Consider the following 20484-nt stretch of genomic DNA (forward strand, 5'->3'; position numbering starts at 1 on the left):
GGATGTTCACCTACAAAGCTGGAGGTGTCATGGCACCGTGAGGCTGTGCTGTTCTAAGCATTGAGGAGCTGATCACTGGGACACTTTCAGTGCAGGGTCTGGCTCGAGGCAAAGGCTCAGTGAAGGGTGCTGGGGTTCCTGCACTCTGGTCCGCTCCCCTCATTTTCAACTTGCTCAGGTCCTAAAGCACCTGCAAGCTGTAGTCTCCTCTGTAGAGCACTAAGAAAGTGTCTGATTTGGTGAGAAGGCCAGGCCCCCACTTGAACTCTAACTCTCCCCCATTCTGCTCCTCTTTTGGCTTCTCCCATTGCAGATCACAGTCACCCCACCCATCTTATTTGAACTGAAAATTTCGGAGTCAGTGCAGACTTTTCTCCCTTCTGTATGTCACTTTCAAGGCATTCGGAAATCTTGTCGGTCCTGCCTCTAAGCTTCAACCAAGACTCCAAGCCCTTCTGTCCACCTCTGCTGTGACCCCAGCCTCAAGCCCCCATCCTCTCTCACCAGGATGGGTTGCGGGGGTCTCCAGGCTGGTCTCTTACTCTGGCTATTTCCCCACATCCCATCCCAGTGCAGCAGCCAAGGCTCTCCACTCAGAAGCTTTATATGGCTCCCGTGGGCTTCATCTCTTCCATTCTCTGCCCTTTTCATGCCTCTGCAGGCCACTCCAGTCTCCCGGCTGCTCCTCAAACCTGCCAGGTAGGCTCCAGCCTCAAAGGGTGTCATTCCCTCCACCCAGAAGGCTCTTCTGTAGGGTATTGGCTTCACCTTTGTCAGTGTCAAATGCCGCCTTCTCCCCCGAACTCACCCTAATTGTCTTCTTTAAAATTTCAGTCCTCTCCAGTTCTCTCTCTCTTTTTGTGACTCTGCTGTCTGTCTGTCTGTGTCTCAGTCTCTGTCTCTCTGTCTCTGTATCTCTGTATCTCGGTCTCTGTCTTTCTCTCTCTCATACACACACACACACACACACACACACACACACACACCCCAAACCAGAACATAACTTGTGTTAGGAAAGATATACAGACATTGGAATTCTATCTATCTATCTGTCTATCTCATTTTCCTTTGGTACCAGGGATCAAACTCATGACCTTGTGCTTCCCAGGCAGGCACTTGTGCTGTTGAGCTATATATCCGCAGCCCCCAAACACTGGAATTCTTGTACCCTGTTGGTGGGAGTAGATGGCAGTATGGGTGTTATGGAAAACAGTGTGACAGTTCCTCAAAGAATTAAAAATAGATTTCCATATGATCCAGAAATTCCATTTCTGGGTGCGTAATCAGCCCTTTATATCTGTTTTTCCACATCCATGGATCCAACCAATCATGAATCAAAACTTGCATCTGCCCTGAACATGTGCAGATATTTTCTCTCAGCATTCTTCCCTTAAACAATGTAGTGTGACAGCTACTTACATAGTGTTTACATCATCCGAGGCGTTAAAACTGATTCAGAGATGACTTAAAGTATGTGGGAGGGGATGCATGGTTTCAATGCAAATGTGATGCCATTTTATGTAAGGGATTTAGGCATCCACAGTAACCCAAAAGAATTAAAAGTAGGGTCTTAAAGAGGTATTTGTACACCCCTCTCCATGTAACATTTACAATAGCTAAAACATAGAGATGACTTGTATTCATCAGTAGGTACATTGATAAACAAAATGTGGAATAATCATGCAGTGGAATATTGCACAATCTTTACATTGTCCAACTTTCCTTATTAGAGTTAGAGCTTCCAAGGTTAGCGACCTGGTGTATCTCAAGAGTCAGGGACACTGCTGTAGGTTTCATCTGATGCTGCATATTGGATTCTAGTATAGACCAGTCTATGTAGGTCAAAGGATTATGAAAACCATTTGAGTAAATTAGCAGAAAAATCCATTCATTGTCCGTTTTATTTTTCGTGGCAGTTGGGTCCCCCATTATTACATTTGGGTACCAAATGTCTTGGTCCACCGGGAAAGATGAGACGTAGCTTCTTTGCTTCACATTTGCTCTTCTGTTTCCCCGTCTCCTTTGACTCAGGAAGGTTGGAAGGATGGTACTTTGCTTCATTGCCTATGTGGCTTTTCTTCAAAAACATTTTAATTGGCAAAAATTATGCATATTTATTGTATGCCATATGTTTCAAAACATGTATGTATTGTCAAATGGGTAAATCAAGGTAATTAGTATATAAATTGGCATGGTGGCACATGCCTGTAATTCCAGCACTTCGAGAGAATGAGGCAGGAAGATTGTGAGCTTGAACCCAGCCTGGGCAACTTAGCAGGATTCCGTGTCAAAATAAAATAAAAGGGCTAGGAATGTGATTCAATAGGAAAGCCCTAGGTTAAATCCCCAGTACTAAAAAAAAAAAAAAAAGACAATTAGTATATGCAATACCTTTCAAGCTGGGGGCGGGGGTGGAGGTGAGCGATGAGAACACTTAAATCCATTTTCTTAGTAATTTGCAAGTACATTATTGTTAATTATAGCCTCCAAGTTGAGCAATAGATCTGTCCAACTTATTCCTCTAATTGAAACTTTGCACCACTTGACCAACACTTCCTCCCATGGACCCCCATGCCCCTGGTACCCACCATTCCACACTCTATTTCAGCGTATTAAACTTTCTCAGATTCTATACATGAGTGAGATTATGTAGTATTTGTCTGTTTGCACCGGCTTATGCTACTTAACAGTATTCTCCAAGTTCACCCGAGTTGTTACAAATGACAGGATTTCTTTCTTTTTTTGGGACCGAATAGCATCTTCCTGGGTACCTTATCCATTCGCCCACTGATGGGCACATAGGTTGATTCTGTTTTTGCTGTTGTGAACAATGCTCCGACGGTCACAAGGCTGTTGTGCATGAAATTGTAACCCAGGTAAACTCTCTGGGTCCAGATGAACTCTGGAAAGGATTTGTATTTGAGTCCTACAGGAGAAGCCAGAGCAGGTCTGTTTCCTTTAATTCAGGAGACTTCTACATAGACAGGACCAGAGTAAATGGCAAAGGCACCCATGAGACTTCTGGCTCCTGACCCTAAAACTCAGTGGAACAAAAGAAAAAGATCTTTGGCCAACAAGGAGAAATGCCATTGACGGTCACTCTCTCCAAAAGTAGGGTGTCATTGCAGTAGCTGGGGAAATCCATACACGTAGTCCCCTAAAGCCTTTGTAATTTGAAGCTCAGAGCTGCTCCCACCCTTTCATTTCAAGCACGTTTGTATTTCCTGCTGGCCGGCTTCACGTCAGGGAATATAGATTTCAGTGACTTAAAGGGAACAGTTTGGAAGCCAAAGAAAGAGAGTCTTGCAAAGAGGCCACGGTTTGAGTAACCTTAGGTCTCAGAAAGAGTTGTTCCAAGGCCCACTCGACTAGACAGTGGCTTTGTAACCACAGCCATGGAGTCTTCGCTGGGCTGTCTAAAAGATGCTGGGCGAGTGACACATGCCTGTAATCCCAGCACTCGTGAGGCTGAGACAGGGGTGGGTGCTGCTAGTTCAAGACCACCCTGGGTTATATAGTGAGCTAAAGATCAGTTTAAACTACATGGCAACACCGTGTCTCAAAAACCAACCATACACAGATTAGGGCTGAGGATAAAGCTCAGGGGGAGAGTAGTTGGCTACATATGGCCCTGGGTTTGATCCCCAGCACCAGAAAGAGAAAGAAAAAGAATTATGTATATTTGCATGTGAATCACTGTGTGATCTTTAATACTTTGCTCAACTTCCTCGTAGACATTTAGGAGTCACCTTTAAGGTCCTTTTGAGCTCTGAAAGACTGTGGTTGCAAAATCTCCAGATGGGGGAGCCTGTTGCCATCCTAAGTCAAAGGGATTGCCATGGTGTTTTTATCCTTAGCATCTCTGTTAGTCTTTACCTGAGGGCTGCTTGACTTCGAAGTGACTGACAAGTTACTACAGAGGACAGTGTCACGAGGGACCTGCCTTGCCCGTTGTAGAATCATTGGTGATACCCCTTGCCTGTGGTCACTCAGTGTCACCCACCAGCCCCCACTCAGCCCCAGAGGTGACAAAACTGTCTGGAGATGCTGCCTGTGTCCTGCAGGGGGCTAAATTGGCCCTAGTTGACAAACACTTGAAGTGTTTTACTTTAGACAACAGATTATTCAGTCCTGAGGTCCAGAGCATCTTGAGGTCTCTTTCTCAGATTCCCTTCTCTATTTTTAGTCCAGTTGGATCTCTGGTACCTGATTCCCCAGCTGTGTTTGCATTTTCTATGCTGTGGCATACCTTCAGCAAAAACTAAGTTCTACAAGGGCAAGCCATCAGTTTAACACAGGGCAGATCTTCACTGTGTGGTTGTTGAATGAGTAAGTAAACAGAAATATACTAAGACAAATCACCTGGAAAGTCAGAGCACAGCCCTCCCATTCTCTCAGCAGAATGGTTGTCCAGCCCTTCCATGAGGCTCTGCTCAATCAGACCTGTGTTTGAACCCTGGCTTTCCTATTAACTCTCTCAGTACCACTGGTCAAGTTGCTTTTCTTCCCAAGGTCCCATCACCTATAAGGTGCTGGGAGTGGGGACCCACCTCTTGGGCATAAAGTTGCCTTGAACTGATGCTCACAAGGTTCTCAGCAGAGCTACCAGCATGTACTAAGGGCCCCATGAGTGTTACCTATTATTTATTTGCCATTATTACCTCTTATACAGATATCCAAATAATAAGCACATTGATGAGCATGGCCAGAACATGCAAGTAAATATCCGACCTCTCAAATCCCCTCCCTCCAGTTCAGGTCATGAGGACCTCAAGTGATGACTCTCAGCCTTCTGTGCCCATTGTCAGCATCTTACTAAAATGCTCTCTGCAGAGAGGCAGAAGGATCAAGTCTGGAGTACGGCCCAGGAATCAGCATTCTGATCCGTTCCTTAGTAACATTTGCTCAGAAAAGCATCGGCTGATCAGTAGTATACTGACTCTAACCCTGAAGGACTTAGACCAACTGGGGTGACCTTTCTGAGCCTCAGTTTACTTATCTGTAAACTGAAGATAACATTTCCTTCAGGACTGAGGAAGAAATGACATGAGGCGTTTCTGTCTCTCAGACTTAGACCTGGCACCTAAAGTGATGCATAAATATTAAATGTGGTTACTCCTGCACCAGTCGGAGACATCTTTCTCTCTAGAGAGGTTGTCACAAAGGCGAGTCCATTGTCTCCTTAATTAAACAGCTTTTCTTACCCCTGGACTTTTCTGTCTGCAGATTTTCCTCCTGCCTTATATCAGATAGAATTATGCCTCTTTCTTCCTTATGCCCTCAAGTTTAAGTTCTTTTCTTGGAGTCCAACTTGAACAAGCACCTCCCTTCAGATCACAGGGTACCCCAAAGGATCAAGTATGTCGAAAGGTTTGTGAACTTGACTGTTTCTGCTGCTTCAAATATGCAGTATCTAACCCCATCCAGCAGTGGAGTCAGATACCAGAAGAAGCCCCAGTGCCACATACCCGAGGTATCTGGGGCAACTTAGGGGATTTGGTTGTCAGTATCTGAGTTCCCCAAACATGGATTGTGAGCATTGCTGGTTAGCCCTGCAGATGAAGCTCCTCAGGAAAATGTCTTTCTGTGCTAACTGGAAGATTGGGGGTGGTAGACTAATCCTGAACCCAAGCATTAGCCCCCACCCCGGGCCCCTAGTCCAAGCCCCGCTCCCCTCTCATCTGCCCCCTGTGCAGTCTCCTCCCTGGTCTGCCTGCATTCTCTCTGGCCATCTCTCTGCATTAACCATGCCTTTGGATTTCTATATTCTGATGTTTTGACGTCTTAGGGCCTCGCTGGCCTGGGGCCCACTGCCCTTTCCAGAGGTCACTGATCCTTAGAGACAGCAAACCGCTCCCCAGCCAGCATGTCTTGTAATGCCATCCAACTGATCCAGATGTCCTTGGCCTCCGGTCACTTTCCTCCTCAGGTTCTCACAGAGCCCTTGACCACATACCTGCCCTAATCATCCCAGCACCCGGTACCAATCAGGACATCGGGATGGCCCCATGGTTCAGAGCCTGCCGAAATCACTCAAACCAGCCTACCCCGAGCCTGCTCACTCTGCCTGTATGGAGCCTTTCCAGGGAAACCACAACAAAAGCTCTTACCAGTCCTCCCAACCGCCCTGACCCTGCTTCCCCTCATGGTGTGGACCCACAGTGTGGGGTGTGTGAGGATAACAGAGCATGCCCTTCCCCTGGCAGCTGCCCCCTGCTGTCTTGGCCTTGCGTACCTCAGTACCAATGGTAACGGCATGGTGAGGCGCTTCCTTGCCTCCGTTCCTCTGCTTGCAGGAGAAGGCCCTTGCGTGGCTTTCTCAAACCTCTTCTGTGCTCAGCCTCTTCCCTCTCGCTGCTGCCTGAGATTCCGCTTATCTCAGCACGAAGCAAAGCATCCTTTGCTGGGACCCCCAGAAGTCACCTGGCCCAGCCCTCTGCTCCTGGCCCCACCTGTGTGTGCCTACCCTCACCCCTTGACCTGGCCTCCTCTGGAGTCTTCTCTGACCACGCCCCTCGATATTTTTGCTTCCTGCACAGGAGACATCCGTATGCAAAGGGGAAATGCCACATTTGGAGACCTGGGTACCAGTCTTGTCCCCAGCAGAGCATCTACTTTATGGAGTGGGTGGGTCCCTTGTTCCGCTCTCTGTGCCAGCACCCAGCACAATGGGATGATTGTGCCAGTCTCTTCGGGACACTCTCCATGGCAACCCTGTGAAGTAGAAATGAACACATGCGCCCTCTTCTTTCAGTGCTAGAAATGGACCCTCAGGCTTTGCACACGCTTGCCAAGTGCTCCATCACTGAGTTACACTCTAAGCCCTTTTGTGATTGTTTGAGACAGGGTCCTGCTACATTGACCTTGACCTGGTGATCTTCCTGCCTCAGCCTTCTGAGCAGCTAGGATCGCAGGCGTGTGCCATCACACCCAGCAGCCAGCTCCAGAAGTAACCACCTTAAAGTCACACAGCGAACAGCGGAAGCAAGGAGATTCAAACCCAAAAGGGAACTGGGCTCTTCCCTTCCGCACCACACTGTCTGCCTTCCTGCGGGACCCTGAGAGCCGTCCCGCTCAGCACTGTGGGCTTGTGCTTCCTTTTCAGCCCGAGAGATTCACAAACTCAAGGGATAGAAGTTCAGAAGCTCAGATGAGAAAAGTAAAACTGGGGGCTGGGGATTTAGCTCATCGGCGTAAGCACCTGCCTTGCAAGCAGGCAATCTTGAGTTCAATTCCTGGTACTGATAAAAACCAAAAAGACAAAAAAAAAAAAAAAAAAAAAAAGAAAAGAGTAAAACTTCGTCATCTAAAGACCCTAATCCAGTCACAGGCCCTAATGCCAACAAGGTCTTTAAGTTGAAAGCTATTTCCTCTAGTTTTTCCCTTCCTTAAATAGCAAAATTATGTAAAGTAAATGTTCCCAGCTATTTTTGTAAATTATAAGTGACATATACATATATTTTTGTAAATTATAAGTGAGATATATATATGTATATTACAAAAGAGCCAGCCTGTTTTGAGCTCTTATATATTTAACATATGTCTTTGCTATTTTTGTTTTCTTTCATATTACATTTTCTTCTTCATCAGGAAATCTTGCTCATGTGGTTGATAGAGATACTTTTAGGAACCCAACTGATTCAAAATGTAGTCTGGCTTTCTGACTGTAATTTAATGTCAAGGAGCTCTTTTTTCTTGTCCTTGGTTTGTTTTGGTAGTGCTGGGGCTTGAACACCAGGTTTGCACATGACAGGCAAGCGCTTTACCATTGAGCTATATATCCACCCTTTAAAAAAATTTTTTTGTGTGTGTGACAAGGTCTTGGTAAATTTCTCAGGTTGGGCTTTAACCTGTGATCCTCCTGCCTCAGCCTCCCAGAGTACTGAGATTACAGGTATACCCCACACCCTGCTCTTTTTATTTCTGCTTTAACTCTGGGCGGCTGAGGCTGGAGGACTGCAAATTCAAGTCCAGCCTGGGCAACTTAGTGAGACCCTATTTCAAAATTTAAAAGCCAGCGTGTAGCTCAGTGTGAAGGCTCTGGATTCGATCCCCAGTACCCCCGGAGTGGGGAGGGGAGAGCTGTGTAAGTCTTGTGCTCTGGGAGAAATGCTGTACACACATTGGGCACAGTGGACAGCTCCTAACAACTGGGGTGAGGCTGTGATATTCCAAGGGTCAAACAAGTAAAGGGTGCTGTGAACTGGGCTCCAGACAGAGATCTACGCAAGCAGGGCTCTCTGCCTCAAGAAGCCACTCTCAAATAACCAGCGTGAATAGATGGTCTCCCCAAGTGTGGTAGTCACAGAAGATGGACACCCAGAGGATCAGTAGGGGGGAAGGAAGTAGATATTTCCAGACATCGCCAGTCCTCCTTTATGGATGAAGGGAAGGTCAAGGGTCTCCCTGGGCTCTGAGGACAATGTGATGGAGTGAATCTGTGGCATGCTGTCTCCTCTAATATTCCATCACACCTCCTCGAGGAACATGGTGGCCTCCTAGTCCTTCTCTGACTGATAGCAACCTCTGTGCTCTTTTTGGAAGCCCATTTGTGGTATCTCTCAAGATTCTGCTCCCACACAGAGCTGTTCTGCGGCTAACTTGTCAGGGAGAGACAAGCAGGCGATGGCTTTTGATATAAACAGTGGCCGATATGGACTGAGAGGCGCTTGTCATGGGTCACGTATATCCAGAGTTCAGTATTTTACATGGATTATAGCCGCTTTATATAGATGAGGGCTTTTTGTTTGTTTTAGTCTCATTTTGTAGTGCAGGCTGACCTTGAACTCAAGCAGTACTCCTGCCTCAGCCTCCCATGGTGTGTGCCACCATGCCTGGCTAAGACGTGAACTCTTAAGCATGGAGAAATGACACAGAAATAGCTAAGCCAGACTTTGGCAAAGCCACCGGACTTCAGAGTACCCACGCCCAGCTGCACAGCCACGTCCTCTTTGTGGTTGGCATACTGTTTTCAGCTTTGCTTGTGATCACCCTAGAAATAATCGTCAGGAGGGAAGTAATTACACAGCTCATCCAAATAGGAAATTGTATCTCGATGTGTATGGAGTCATAATTGCCAGAGTGTCCATCGCAGGTGGATGGATAAGCAAAACGTGGTCTATCTATACGATGGAGAATTATTCAACATTTAAAGGAAGAAATTCTTGGGGTTAGGGTCCATATTTTGAGAGTGGCTTTAAACTTCTGATCCTCCTGCCTCAGTCTTTCCAACAAGTAGGACTGCACCATTGTGTAACTATATTCTTTTTAATGAGCCCTACAGGATAGAGTCTGAATTGTTGGCTTACCTTAAAATCCCAGCACCACCCATGGGCCTGGTACATGGCAGGTGCTCAACAAAGATCATGGCGGTGGTCAGAATTGGGTTTTTTGGGGGATGTTAGTTTTCAGATGGCAAAATACACATAACATAAAAAAAGAAAAAAAAAAAAGAAATTGGCCATCATGGAAAGTTTACCCCACAGATCTTGGCGGATGCTACAAATAAATACAGGAAGGGGCACACTCTTAGCTGTAAAGTACCCCACAATTTCCATCAGTATCCCCTCAAGGGTGCTCTAGATCAGCACACATTCTTCTGGAGGCTTTTTCATCAATGTTGTCATCGTCTTCCTCTTTCTCTTCTTCCACTTGTGTGTGTGTGTGTGCGCGCGCGCGCATGTGTGCGTCTGTGCGTGTGTATGTGCGTTTTGAGACAAGTTCTTGCTGAACTTGGACTTGGAATCCTTCTGCCTCAGCTTCCCAGAGCTCTGGTATTACAGGCAGGCATATGTCACCATACCTGGTTCAAATGCTGCTCTTGGCAGGCAAATGGCTTGTAAGAGATCCTCTTGGACCCACCTTCTAAGAATATGTCCTGGTCTAGGGTGATTGATCTCCAAGATTTTGCTCCTAAGTGGCACCTGCTTTCCAACTGCAAGGCAGGCCCCAGTTCCAGAGTGCAGGAACATTTGGTTGAGTCTTGTGTCCTGGACTTCTCAAGTTGGAGGCTGGGTTCCAGGTATTCAACTGGAAAGGGGCTCAGATCTGGGTCCCCGGACATGACTGTTCATGATGGGGAAGGGAGCAGCAGAGCCCCTTGTCTGATTGGCATGGGAAAGCGGCTCCCAGACCAGCCAAGGTCAGCAGCACAGGAGAACTGTTAGAAATAGAAATTTTCCATCTGCAGCCCAGAACTTCTGGGGGCGGGGTACAGCTGGCTGTGTTGTAACCTGCTCTGTGGGGTTCTGAGGCTCTGTTTGGTGGAGAACCCTGCAGTAGGTGGCATCCTAAAGCACTATTAGCCAGGCTGCCATCAAGCTGTGCCTGTTGATTGCAGCTCCAAACACACCATTTTCCATGCCTGGCAAGCCGGGTCACGTAGGCCAGCTCAGCTTGGACCTCACGTTTATTCTCCCAGACACAGGAATGCTTGGGAGAGGCACGGACTTGATGTCAGGAGCTTGAACCAATGGCTTTAATCCCAAAGACAGCCAGACTAATCCTCAGCTCCGCCAAACCACGTGATCTAGGGCAAGCACCTTAACCACTTAAGGCATTTGATTTCTCCTCCACAAAACTGTGTAACAGTCATACCGCCTTCCTTGGTTGGTTGTCAAGGTAACAGGAGATCACATACATCAGCAGAAAACCCTTGAATCAGATGGTTTTCAGCAAGGGGAGCAAGATCATTCAATAAGAAAGGAATCTTAGGGGCTGGGGATTTAGCTCAGCGGCATAAGCACCTGCCTTGCAAGCAGGCAGTCGTGAGTTCGATCCCCAGTAACAATAAAAATGAAAAAGACAAAAAAAAAAGGGAGTCTTTTTAATAAATGATAAATAAGAGCCACATGCAGAAAAATGAAGTTGGACTCTTACCTTTAAAAAAAGTTAACCCCAAATGCATCAAAGACTTAAATTTAAAAAACACTAGGAAGGGCTGAAGATGTAGCTCAGGGGTAGAGTGCTAGCCCAGTGTGTCCAAAGCCCTGGGTTCAAGCCTCAGCACTGAAGAAAATACAGTAATGCCTTAATTCACGAATGCTTCTGTTCACAATTTGGCTTCAAACAAAAGTGCCCAATAAAATTTTGCTTCATTCACAAAATCCACGTCGAGTGACAAATACAACCACAGTCATCTTCCCCACACAAACACAAATGGAACCATCTTCCCCCAAATCATAAAGCAAATTAAATTCATGAACCAAGATACCGGTGTATGGGGAAAAGCTTCATGACGTTGAATTTGACAATGATTGTTTTGGATGACAACAAAAGTGCAGATAACAGGACGTGAGATGTAGCTCAGTGGCAGAGCACTTGCCTAGTATATGTGAGGCCCTGGGCTCATTCTCCAGCACTGAGAAAAAAAACCCACAAGTAATACAGGCACTGTGAGATGTCCCTGTAACCCCACCGCGTGGGAGGCTGAAGCAGAATGACCACTAATTTGAGCCCATTCTTCTGCATGTGGTCTTTTAGTGTTCCCAGTATCATTTATTAAAAAGATGAAAGAGAGAGAGAGAGAGAAAGCAAAATGGAAGATAGATAAATAGAAAGTAGGAACTCTCTCAAGTGATGGGGAATAAGAGATGGAAGGAGGGGGAGATGGAAGAATAAAGCTTTTGCAAATGGGGAAAGGATCAAAAGTTGGGGATGGAGCAGAGAGGGAGTGGAGGGTTTAGAGGACAAAACAGAAAAGAATTTAGATGTGTAATGTGCGTGTACCAACTCCTTATGGTCATGGTAATCATCATGTACTATACCAAAGTTAAAAGCTTCTGTGCGTCAGAAGATCACAATCAACAGAACAACAAATGAGCCTTTGAGTGAGAGAAAGAACTTGCCCGTCATGATCTGATAAGAGTTCAGTGTCCAAAATCCATAAAGAGCTACAACTCAACCACAAAAGCCAACCCAGTTTAAGAGCTTGAATGGACATCTCTCCATAAAAGATGTACAAAGGCCAAAACTCACATGAAATATTGCTCAACGTTAGGAAAAGAATGAGAGACCATTTCCCACCCACTAGAATGACTATATTATCAAAGGGAGAGGAATTCAAGTATTGGGGACATGGGGAGATCCTGGGATACAATATCCCATTGTTGGTGGGAATACAAAGTGATATCCATGCTGTGGAAAACAGTCTGGCAATTCTTCAAAAGTTTGATTTTATTCAACAAGTCTACTCTCAAAAAGAAGTGAAAAACAGGGATGCAAACCTGTCTCTGCACGGTCCTGTTCATTACAGCATTGTTCACAGCAACCCAAAGACCAAAATAACCCAAACCTCCATCAATGGATGAATGGACAAAGTCTAGAATATCTGTAGAGAATTAACCTTGAAAGAAGAATGGAATTCTGGGCATGTGAGTCGGTGGTTCACCACTTGCCTGGCATGTGTGAGACCCTAAGTTCCATCTCCAGCGAACAAAATATAATCCTGACGTGTTACCACGTGGATGAACCTTGAAGGCATCGTGCTGAGGGAAATAAGGCAGACAGGAAAAGATGAGCACTGCGTGACCTGTTTATACACAGTTGCTAGGAGATGGAAAACAGAATGGTGGTTTCCAGGAACTGTGAGGGAGGGAGAAATGGGGAATTAGTATTTAACGGGGACAGAGTTCCACTGGGAAAGTGGGAGAGTTCTGGAGACGGACGGGTATACAGCCGTGTGAATGTCCTTAATGCTACAGACCTGTACGGTGAAGATGCTGTGTATATTTTATAATGCCAAAAATTTTTTTCAGTCTTTTTTTTTCTTTTTTGTATTTTTACCGGTACCAGAGATCGAACTCACAACCACAGGCTTGCAAGGCAGGCGCTTATGCCGCTGAGCTAAATCCCCAGCCCCCCCCCCAAATTTTTTTAGATCTGCTTCAAGATAACTCAGTCTATAAAACTATTGTTCCCAATGTATAAAAGAGGTTACTGAGGCTCAGTGTGACTGTGTTTATCTTTTCCATTGAGGATGATCATAAATCCTCACCTCTCGGGGTTATTATGAGGAGTAAATCCAATAATGGGGCACATAGAGCCCCCTGGTCTACAAAGAGCGGTACCTATAAAGATGGGAAGGAGACAGGCCAGTGTCAGCTGAATCGTGACTGAATATTGTCAGTTTCATGTGGCTTAACCTCAAAGACGTTCTTAGTCCCTAAGCTGGACAGACTCAATACTTTTGTATTGTTGAAATACTTCAAAACAAAATATTTTTATGATAGAAATTAGAAGTCAGCCATGGTGGCATGTCGCTGTCATCCCAGCTACTCAGAAAGCTGAGGCAGAAAGATTGCTTGAGACCAGGAGTTTGACTGGAAAATATAAAAAGACTCCATCTCAAAAATAAGTAAATGGGGGCTGGGATTTAGCTCAGCGGCATAAGCGCCTGCCTGGCAAGCGTGAGGTGTAGAGTTTGATACCTGGTGATAATGACACCAACTTCACAGACCGAGACCACAGCAAACGTGAAAACATGAGCTAGGACTGTTCATAGCCTCAGCTCTGCACCAGCTCGAAGGCAGCGTTGCTAGATGGATAAATTTGTTAGTACCAGGCTTCCAACTTGGCCATCTGGCCCCACACTGGGCCCCTATTCAAACCCAGCCTTGCCCTTGATTGAGGTATAGGTCACTGTGATTTCTCATCTGTGTTTTCTGTAAGTTCCCAAAAGGCAAATTTTCCATGCTTCTGAAATTAACGCTTTCTGTGCCAGAGCACTAGCTACTGTTTGGTGAATTCAATACAGGAGATGAGTCAAAAGTTAATAGCAGTATTTTGTATTTAAAACTCACTCTCCCATACTGAGGATTGAAACCAGGGCCTTTTCACTAAGCTACATCCCCTGATCTTTTTTTTTCTTCTTCTTCTTCTTCTTCTTCTTCTTCTTCTTCTTCTTCTTCTTCTTCTTTCTTTCTTTCTTTCTTTCTTTCTTTTTTATTTTGAGACAGGATCTCCCTAAGTCACTGAGTTGCCCAGGCTGGCCTGGAACCTGTGATCCTCCTGCCTCAGCCTCCCACAGTGCCGGATGACACATGTACTGCTGCGCCTGCCTTTTTAACTTTAAAAAGAATTGATTAAAGTTTCCATCCACTTACACAGTCCCTCTGCCGCTCGCTCACGCCCTCGACCCCCAAGACGCTTCTCAAAGTCTGATGGAGATGGGCATCTGCGTCAGGGTGTTGCTCCCCCTTCTGAGGCTGCGAGGCCAGAACTCATCTGGCTATCAGGACTGTCACCTCCAGCCTGGCAGGCAGTGAACGGTTCTGTTTGGGAATGAGAAAGTTGGAAGGAGGCAGATGACTCTGCCTCCGGGTCCCAGATGAAATTTCTAGGTGTGAAACAAAGCTGTCCCTAGAGTAACAAGAAGTAGCAGAGTTTGAAGGGGTGAGTTGATGACAGTGGCAAGACGCATGGAGCGAAGTGCCGGGGTTGGAGGGACGCAGAGCAAATGTAAGAATGGGAGGCAAATGCAGTGGGGATTGCAGAACTGATGGGTCGGGTCACCTGCAGTGTGCACATCCCACCTACAGGGGGCACCACCGGGTCCAGGCTCAGACCTTGTGGGCCTCTGATGGCCAGATACCCTACTTTATAAGAAGACATTGGAGACTCGTTTTTTGGTGTTTGTTTGTTTGCTTGTTATTTACTTTTAAGTCTGAAGTCTCCCGATATAAATTTTTTGGTACCCACTTTAAATTTTTAAAAAATTCTGTGCCACCAAAATTTTGTGGGCCTAAAGTTATTTCCGTTACATACAGATAATTGAGTCTAAACTCTGAACCAAATACACAGTCACGCTCTGCATAATGACATTTTGGACAATGATGGACCTGATGTGTGGTACGGGTTCCATGAGATTGTATGGCCTAGCAGTTGGGTTAGTTCATGTAGGTCCATGCTATGATGTTTGCTTAGCCAGGGAACTGCTTCTCAGAATGTGTCCCTGCTCTTAAATGGTGTGTGATTACACTTCTACATGGTATTCAGGTCTAGAACAAGGACATCTCTTCACATAGCGTGCCACTTGAATAGGACCCTCCTAGAGCCGTGCAGTGCCTGGGCTGTCCAGCTGTATGTGACAGCCATAATGGGTAACTTTTGAAGCTGTTGCTCGTTTCCACCCAGCCCAATTAAACAGAAATGCCAGTTCCCAGTCATTCAATTCTCCATAAAAAATGCATTTGCCTGTCTTGGATACAAGAGCTGTGCAGCAAGGCCACCGAAGAGCGGTTCTAGCCATCTTGATCAGATTTGCTCTTTTCTCTAGGGTGGTGAAATTCCGTCGCACAGGTGAGAGTGCACGGTCAGAGGACGACACGGCTTCGGGAGAGCATGAGGTCCAGATCGAAGGGGTCCGAGTGGGCCTAGAAGCTGTTGAGCTGGACGATGGAGCAGCTGTGCCCAAAGAATTTGCCAATCCCACTGATGGTGAGAGAGCCCTACAGCTGGGGGATGAGCTGAGCCCTGGTCAGGAACTCTGAGTGCCAAGGTTGCCTCCCCCAGGCAGCACTCTCAGAATGCTCTGATGAAAGGCCATTTGGGAGAGCCCAGAGGGCCCAGGCATATGGTTAGAAGTGTGGGCTGGGCCACACGGCTCGCTTCAACAAGGCGTGCTACAAGGATTACCTATTCAATCTCCGCAACACTTTCAAATGGAACTACAAGCATCATTTTTCCCCTTTTGCAGATGAGGAAACTACAGTGCGGTGCCAGTGTGATAAACAGTAGATCACACTTTGCAGAAAATTATGATGGCCATGAGAGGTTCCTGGCTGGAACTTCAAAAAAGATGATGGCTCCTGGTGGGAACTGATGAGACCCCAGAGACTGCTCTTAGAAAGGCTACCCACCATCCTCCTTTAGTATTTTTATAGTTTAATTAACTTTTTACTTTGGAATCATTTCAGAGGTACAAAAAGCTGTGTCAGGCAGCTTCTTGTTACTGTAACACAATAAGTGAGACGATAAACTTTTTAAAAGGAAAGGTTTGTTTTTTGCTCACAGCTCCAGAAGTTCTAGTCTATGATCAATTGGCTCCCACATTTTAGGCCAGTGTTAACACATCAGGAAAGAAATGGCAGGAAAAGCTTTTCACCACTTGCCAATTAGGAAGAGAAATAAAGAGAGAAAAGGTTGGGTCCCAGTATTCTCTTCAAGGGAATGCCCCCAATAACCTAACTTACTCCAGCGTTTAAGAAATTCTATACCTTCCAACAGAGCTACCCATCCTCCCAAGCCTTTAACATGCAGGCCATTGGGAGAGATTTCAGATTCAAAGTATAGCAGCCTAAGGCTGGGTGTAGTGGTGCATACCCACGACCCCAGCACTTGGGAGGCTGAGGCAGGGGGATAACAATGAATTTGAGGTCAGCCTGGGCTGCGTAATGAATTAAGACCAGCCTGAGCTACACAGAGAGACCCTGTCTCAAAATCGAGAAAAAAGTATAGCAGAATACCAAAGGTTCCCACATACCCTTTACTCAGCCTCCTCCACGATAAACATCTTAACTAATCATGGAGCATTTGTCAAAACTAAGAAATTAACACCACGCACAGATACACTCTGGTACCTGCACTCAGATTCGATTCAGATGTCACCAGGATGCAGTCCAGCGCGCACCATGACCATTAGTCTTTGTGTATTCATCAGAATGTTAGTTTATAAGTTATACTTTATTTTCCTGAGCACAAAATAACATGTTTTTTGGGCAAGCATTCAGGCATTGTACAAATACCCAAAGTCAAAAAGTGAGTGCTGGGGCTGGGGATTCAGCTCAGCGGCGTAGGCGCCTGCCTTGCAGGTGCGCAGTCTTGAGTTCAGTACTAAAAAAAAGTGAATGCTAATTTCACAATGACACTGTTAGCAGTTTGTAAGACACCCGTTCCATCTTTCTACCTGTACAGGGTGCACATGTGTGACATACACACACACACACACACATGCACACACACACACTGATACCCAGTTGTATCACAGAGACTGCTCTTCTGGTACACACCTCTCCACAACTTGCATCTTCCACTTAACAATATATAGGGCATCTTTCTCTCAATGCACATGGAATTCTGCTCTGAAAAAAAGGCATTTGGACTGGGGATTTGGCTCAGTGATACAGCGCTTGCCTCACATGCACAAAAATAAGACACAAAACAAAAATTTAGAAAGCATGTATTTTTTCCTGACAATGAAGTAATAATTTTAAAAGGCAAACAGCTAAAATGTCATGCGATCCTTCCCCTCCCCTACCCAACAAAAATAAAACTATAGTTGAGAGCCTTAGTCTATGCATATCCATATATAAACACATAAATGCATACATTTCCAAGAATAAACCACACTATATTTTTGGCCATATTTTGTTAAAATTAATTAACAGTATGTGTCTTCCTATATCTGCATTCTTTTTAACAGCTGGATCACACCTTACAGTGACCCAACATGACATACTTGACATGTTTTCCATTTGTCTTAGTCACGCTCCAAATCACTGAGGCACAATATCTGACACACAGTTTGAAGGAGGAAAGGTTTCTTTTGGTTCTGAGTTTGTTGAGGTTTCTGTCCAGAGACAGCTGGCTCCAAGGCAGCAGGGCATGGCAGAGGGACATGGCAGGGGGCAGCAGATTGCATCATGGTGCCAGGGAAGGAGAGGTGAAAAGAGGAGGGAGGAGGGGCTGGGGATTTAGCTCAGTGGTATAAGCACCTGCCTGGCAAGCGCAAGGTCATGAGTTCGATTCCCAGTACCAAAAAAAAAAAAAAAAAAGGAGGGAGAGAGGCCTTCCAAACCACGCCCCTACTGGCTCACTTGCTCCCCCTAGGTTCCACCTCAAACCATTACATTTAGCCATAAACTCAGTGCACTAATCCTCTGATGAGTGCCACACCCCTGTGACTCGATCATCTCTGAAAGCCCCTCATGTGAGCTCCTGAGCATGGTTTACATCCAGATATAATCCATGGCACCAGTTTTCTCTGCTGCAAATAATGTCACAGTAGCAAGGTGCTGCTTCACACTTGCTGGGAGGTTTCTCTAGGGTAAGTTCTAGAAGCAGCACGCGCTGCAGTTAGTTAGAATGGCTGAGGACCCCCTCAGGAACCCCCCACCCCATGCTGGGATAAATGCCAGGGACACTGATCCTCTCTTTGCCTCCCTCTTTCTCCTCAGATACTTTCATGGTGGAAGATGCGGTGGAAGCCATCGGGTTTGGGAAGTTTCAGTGGAAGCTGTCTGTTCTCACTGGCTTGGCTTGGGCAAGTATATATGGGGGTACAGTGGCCTCACATTCACCTCCTAGAGCCCCCTTAACCCCTGCTGTTCAGCTGGGCTCCTGTGATTTACAAGGAGGGGCATAGCTGTCTTTCTCCGTGTAGAATCTTCGCCTGAATGTCAGTAGTTTATGTGGGGTGATGCGCGGTGATGATCCAGGTCTGTGCTTGGAGAGAAATGGGTGTGGCCTGAACTGCACAGGAAGACCTGGTCACAAACAAACAAATGGTTTAAGTGTTGCCTTCTACTGCAAGGTGCTCACAACCCTTGTTAAAATCTCTTAGACAGCTGAGGCAAATAGCACAACTAGACCCTTAAAGGGGTTGAAATTGATTTCCAGTAGTGGTGTGAGACAGCCATTCAATTACACACTTGTCCAAATGGACCATTATCAGTTCTCTCACTAATTTGAAAAGTGCCTTTATTGCACACCACATTCCCATGGCAGCCTGGGTCTGCTTGTAAACTCTCATTTCTTATTCTTCTGTCTGGCTGGTCCTGTAAAATCAAAGATATTTAAATGCTGGGGTTTCCTAGTATGTTTTAATGTATGAAAAGGTCATGCTTGTTAAATACACTGATTATTAATTCTACATGAACAAATGACCTATGAAACAAAGACGAACGAACTAGTCTTTAATTGCACCAGAGAGGAAAGATCATTGTCTCTCATTCTCTCCATGAGAATGTTTTGCTCATACTTTTGAAATATGATGCTTTCCCTCTTCTTCGGGGAGGGCTCAAATTTTTTAAAATATGGGAAACACAAATCCCCCTAGCTATTCATTTGTTGATTCTCGTAAAAAGCAGTTGAACCACTAGTGCACTCCCAGCTTAAGTGTTTGGTGGTCCCTGGCGGTGGTTAAGGGTTTGCTGAACGCTCTCTGGGGTCAGGGGCTTGGCCATCCGTTCCCGCACCAGGCAGTAGCCCAGCCTCATGGTGTCCCCTTTCCTCTGCAGATGGCCGATGCCATGGAGATGATGATCCTCAGCATCCTGGCTCCGCAGCTGCACTGCGAGTGGCAGCTCCCCAGCTGGCAGGTGGCATTGCTGACGTCGGTAGGTGACTCTTTCCACTCACGCACAGTTCAGGTCCCGTAGGGTGTCCTGAGGGATGTGCCTCTCCTGCTGCAGCCAAGAGCTCAGCAGACAAGAATCCAGGGCTGGTTGGAACCACCAGGACCTCAGCTTCCTTCAGTCCAGCTCTGCCCCACCCAGGGCTCCAGCTGCCCAGGGCCTGCAGGGTCCTCTCAGCTGCTGAGAACTTGGAATCCAGCTGTGCACAGCCCTCAAACTTTCCAAGCTTCCCTTTTCCCCAGCTGCAGAGAGGAGATGCCAACCTCCTTCATCCAGCCTGATGTATGGTAGGAGTTAGATAAATGCCAGGTAGCAACGCTCCTAAAGGGGAGATAGGCTAAATGCTCAGTTGCTATCGAGAGAGTTCGCCAGCAAACATTTGGAAGGCAGGACCATGGCCTGGCCTGAGAGAAGTATCATGATAGTTCCAAAAGCTACTATTTACACAAAAGCTGTGCAAAGGGTTTGAGCCACACTTGACACAAAATATGTATAGTCTACACTCTGCCCTTTAATCGTCCAGTCCCTATGACTTGGTACATCAGTATGTCCAGAGCCTAGCACATGGAGGGAGTATTCTTTTCTCCTGATCCTGGCTCTCCCCAATACCTCCTACAGAGGAGCTGCAGGGCTCTTTGTTTCTGTGATACTGGAGGTCAAACCCAGGGGTGCTCTACCTGGTGGGAACTTGGTCCTCCTGCCTCAGCCTCTCTCAGTGCTTGGATTACAAGCCTGTGCCACCACTCCCAGCTAGGTCTGTGTTTTTGCAATAGAGGAACTTTTTGCTCTCTTGTCATACTACAACCATATTTTGAGATGGGGATGTAGCTCAGTTTTCAGAAACTGGTCTAGAATAGGTGCGAGACCCTGGGTTTGATACTGAGCGCTGCAAAAGTAACAAACAAGACCCTCACAATTTATTGAGCAGTTATTATGTACTGGGCTCTAAGCCAAAGGTTTTATATACACTAAATCTGTAGCCCTCTCAACCTAGTGGAAGACCTACTATCATTATTCCCATTTCTGTGGATAAGGAAACTAAGGATTAGAGAGGTTTGGTGGCAGATCTGCCCTGTACACAAGGTCGAATTTAATCCAGAACTGGCAGATCCTGTGCCCCTGTTTCCAGCCC

At 46.1% G+C, this 20484-nt stretch overlaps 1 protein-coding gene across 2 annotated transcripts in view; it reads left to right on the forward strand.

Annotated features, from left to right (window-relative positions):
* The window catches only part of Svop (SV2 related protein), an 82376-nt gene that overhangs the window by 4081 nt on the left and 57811 nt on the right, over positions 1–20484 (forward strand). For both annotated transcript variants that reach the window (XM_003477944.5, XM_063225800.1), the window contains exons 2-4: positions 15275–15435; positions 18174–18259; positions 19236–19334. In XM_003477944.5, the coding sequence (XP_003477992.2) occupies positions 15275–15435; positions 18174–18259; positions 19236–19334 (346 nt within the window). The remainder of the gene's footprint in view (positions 1–15274; positions 15436–18173; positions 18260–19235; positions 19335–20484) is intronic.

Source organism: Cavia porcellus, unplaced genomic scaffold, assembly GCF_034190915.1.
Source record: "Cavia porcellus strain 051 isolate PalLab524CR breed Dunkin Hartley unplaced genomic scaffold, mCavPor4.1 scaffold_16, whole genome shotgun sequence".
Taxonomy (NCBI): domain Eukaryota; kingdom Metazoa; phylum Chordata; class Mammalia; order Rodentia; family Caviidae; genus Cavia; species Cavia porcellus.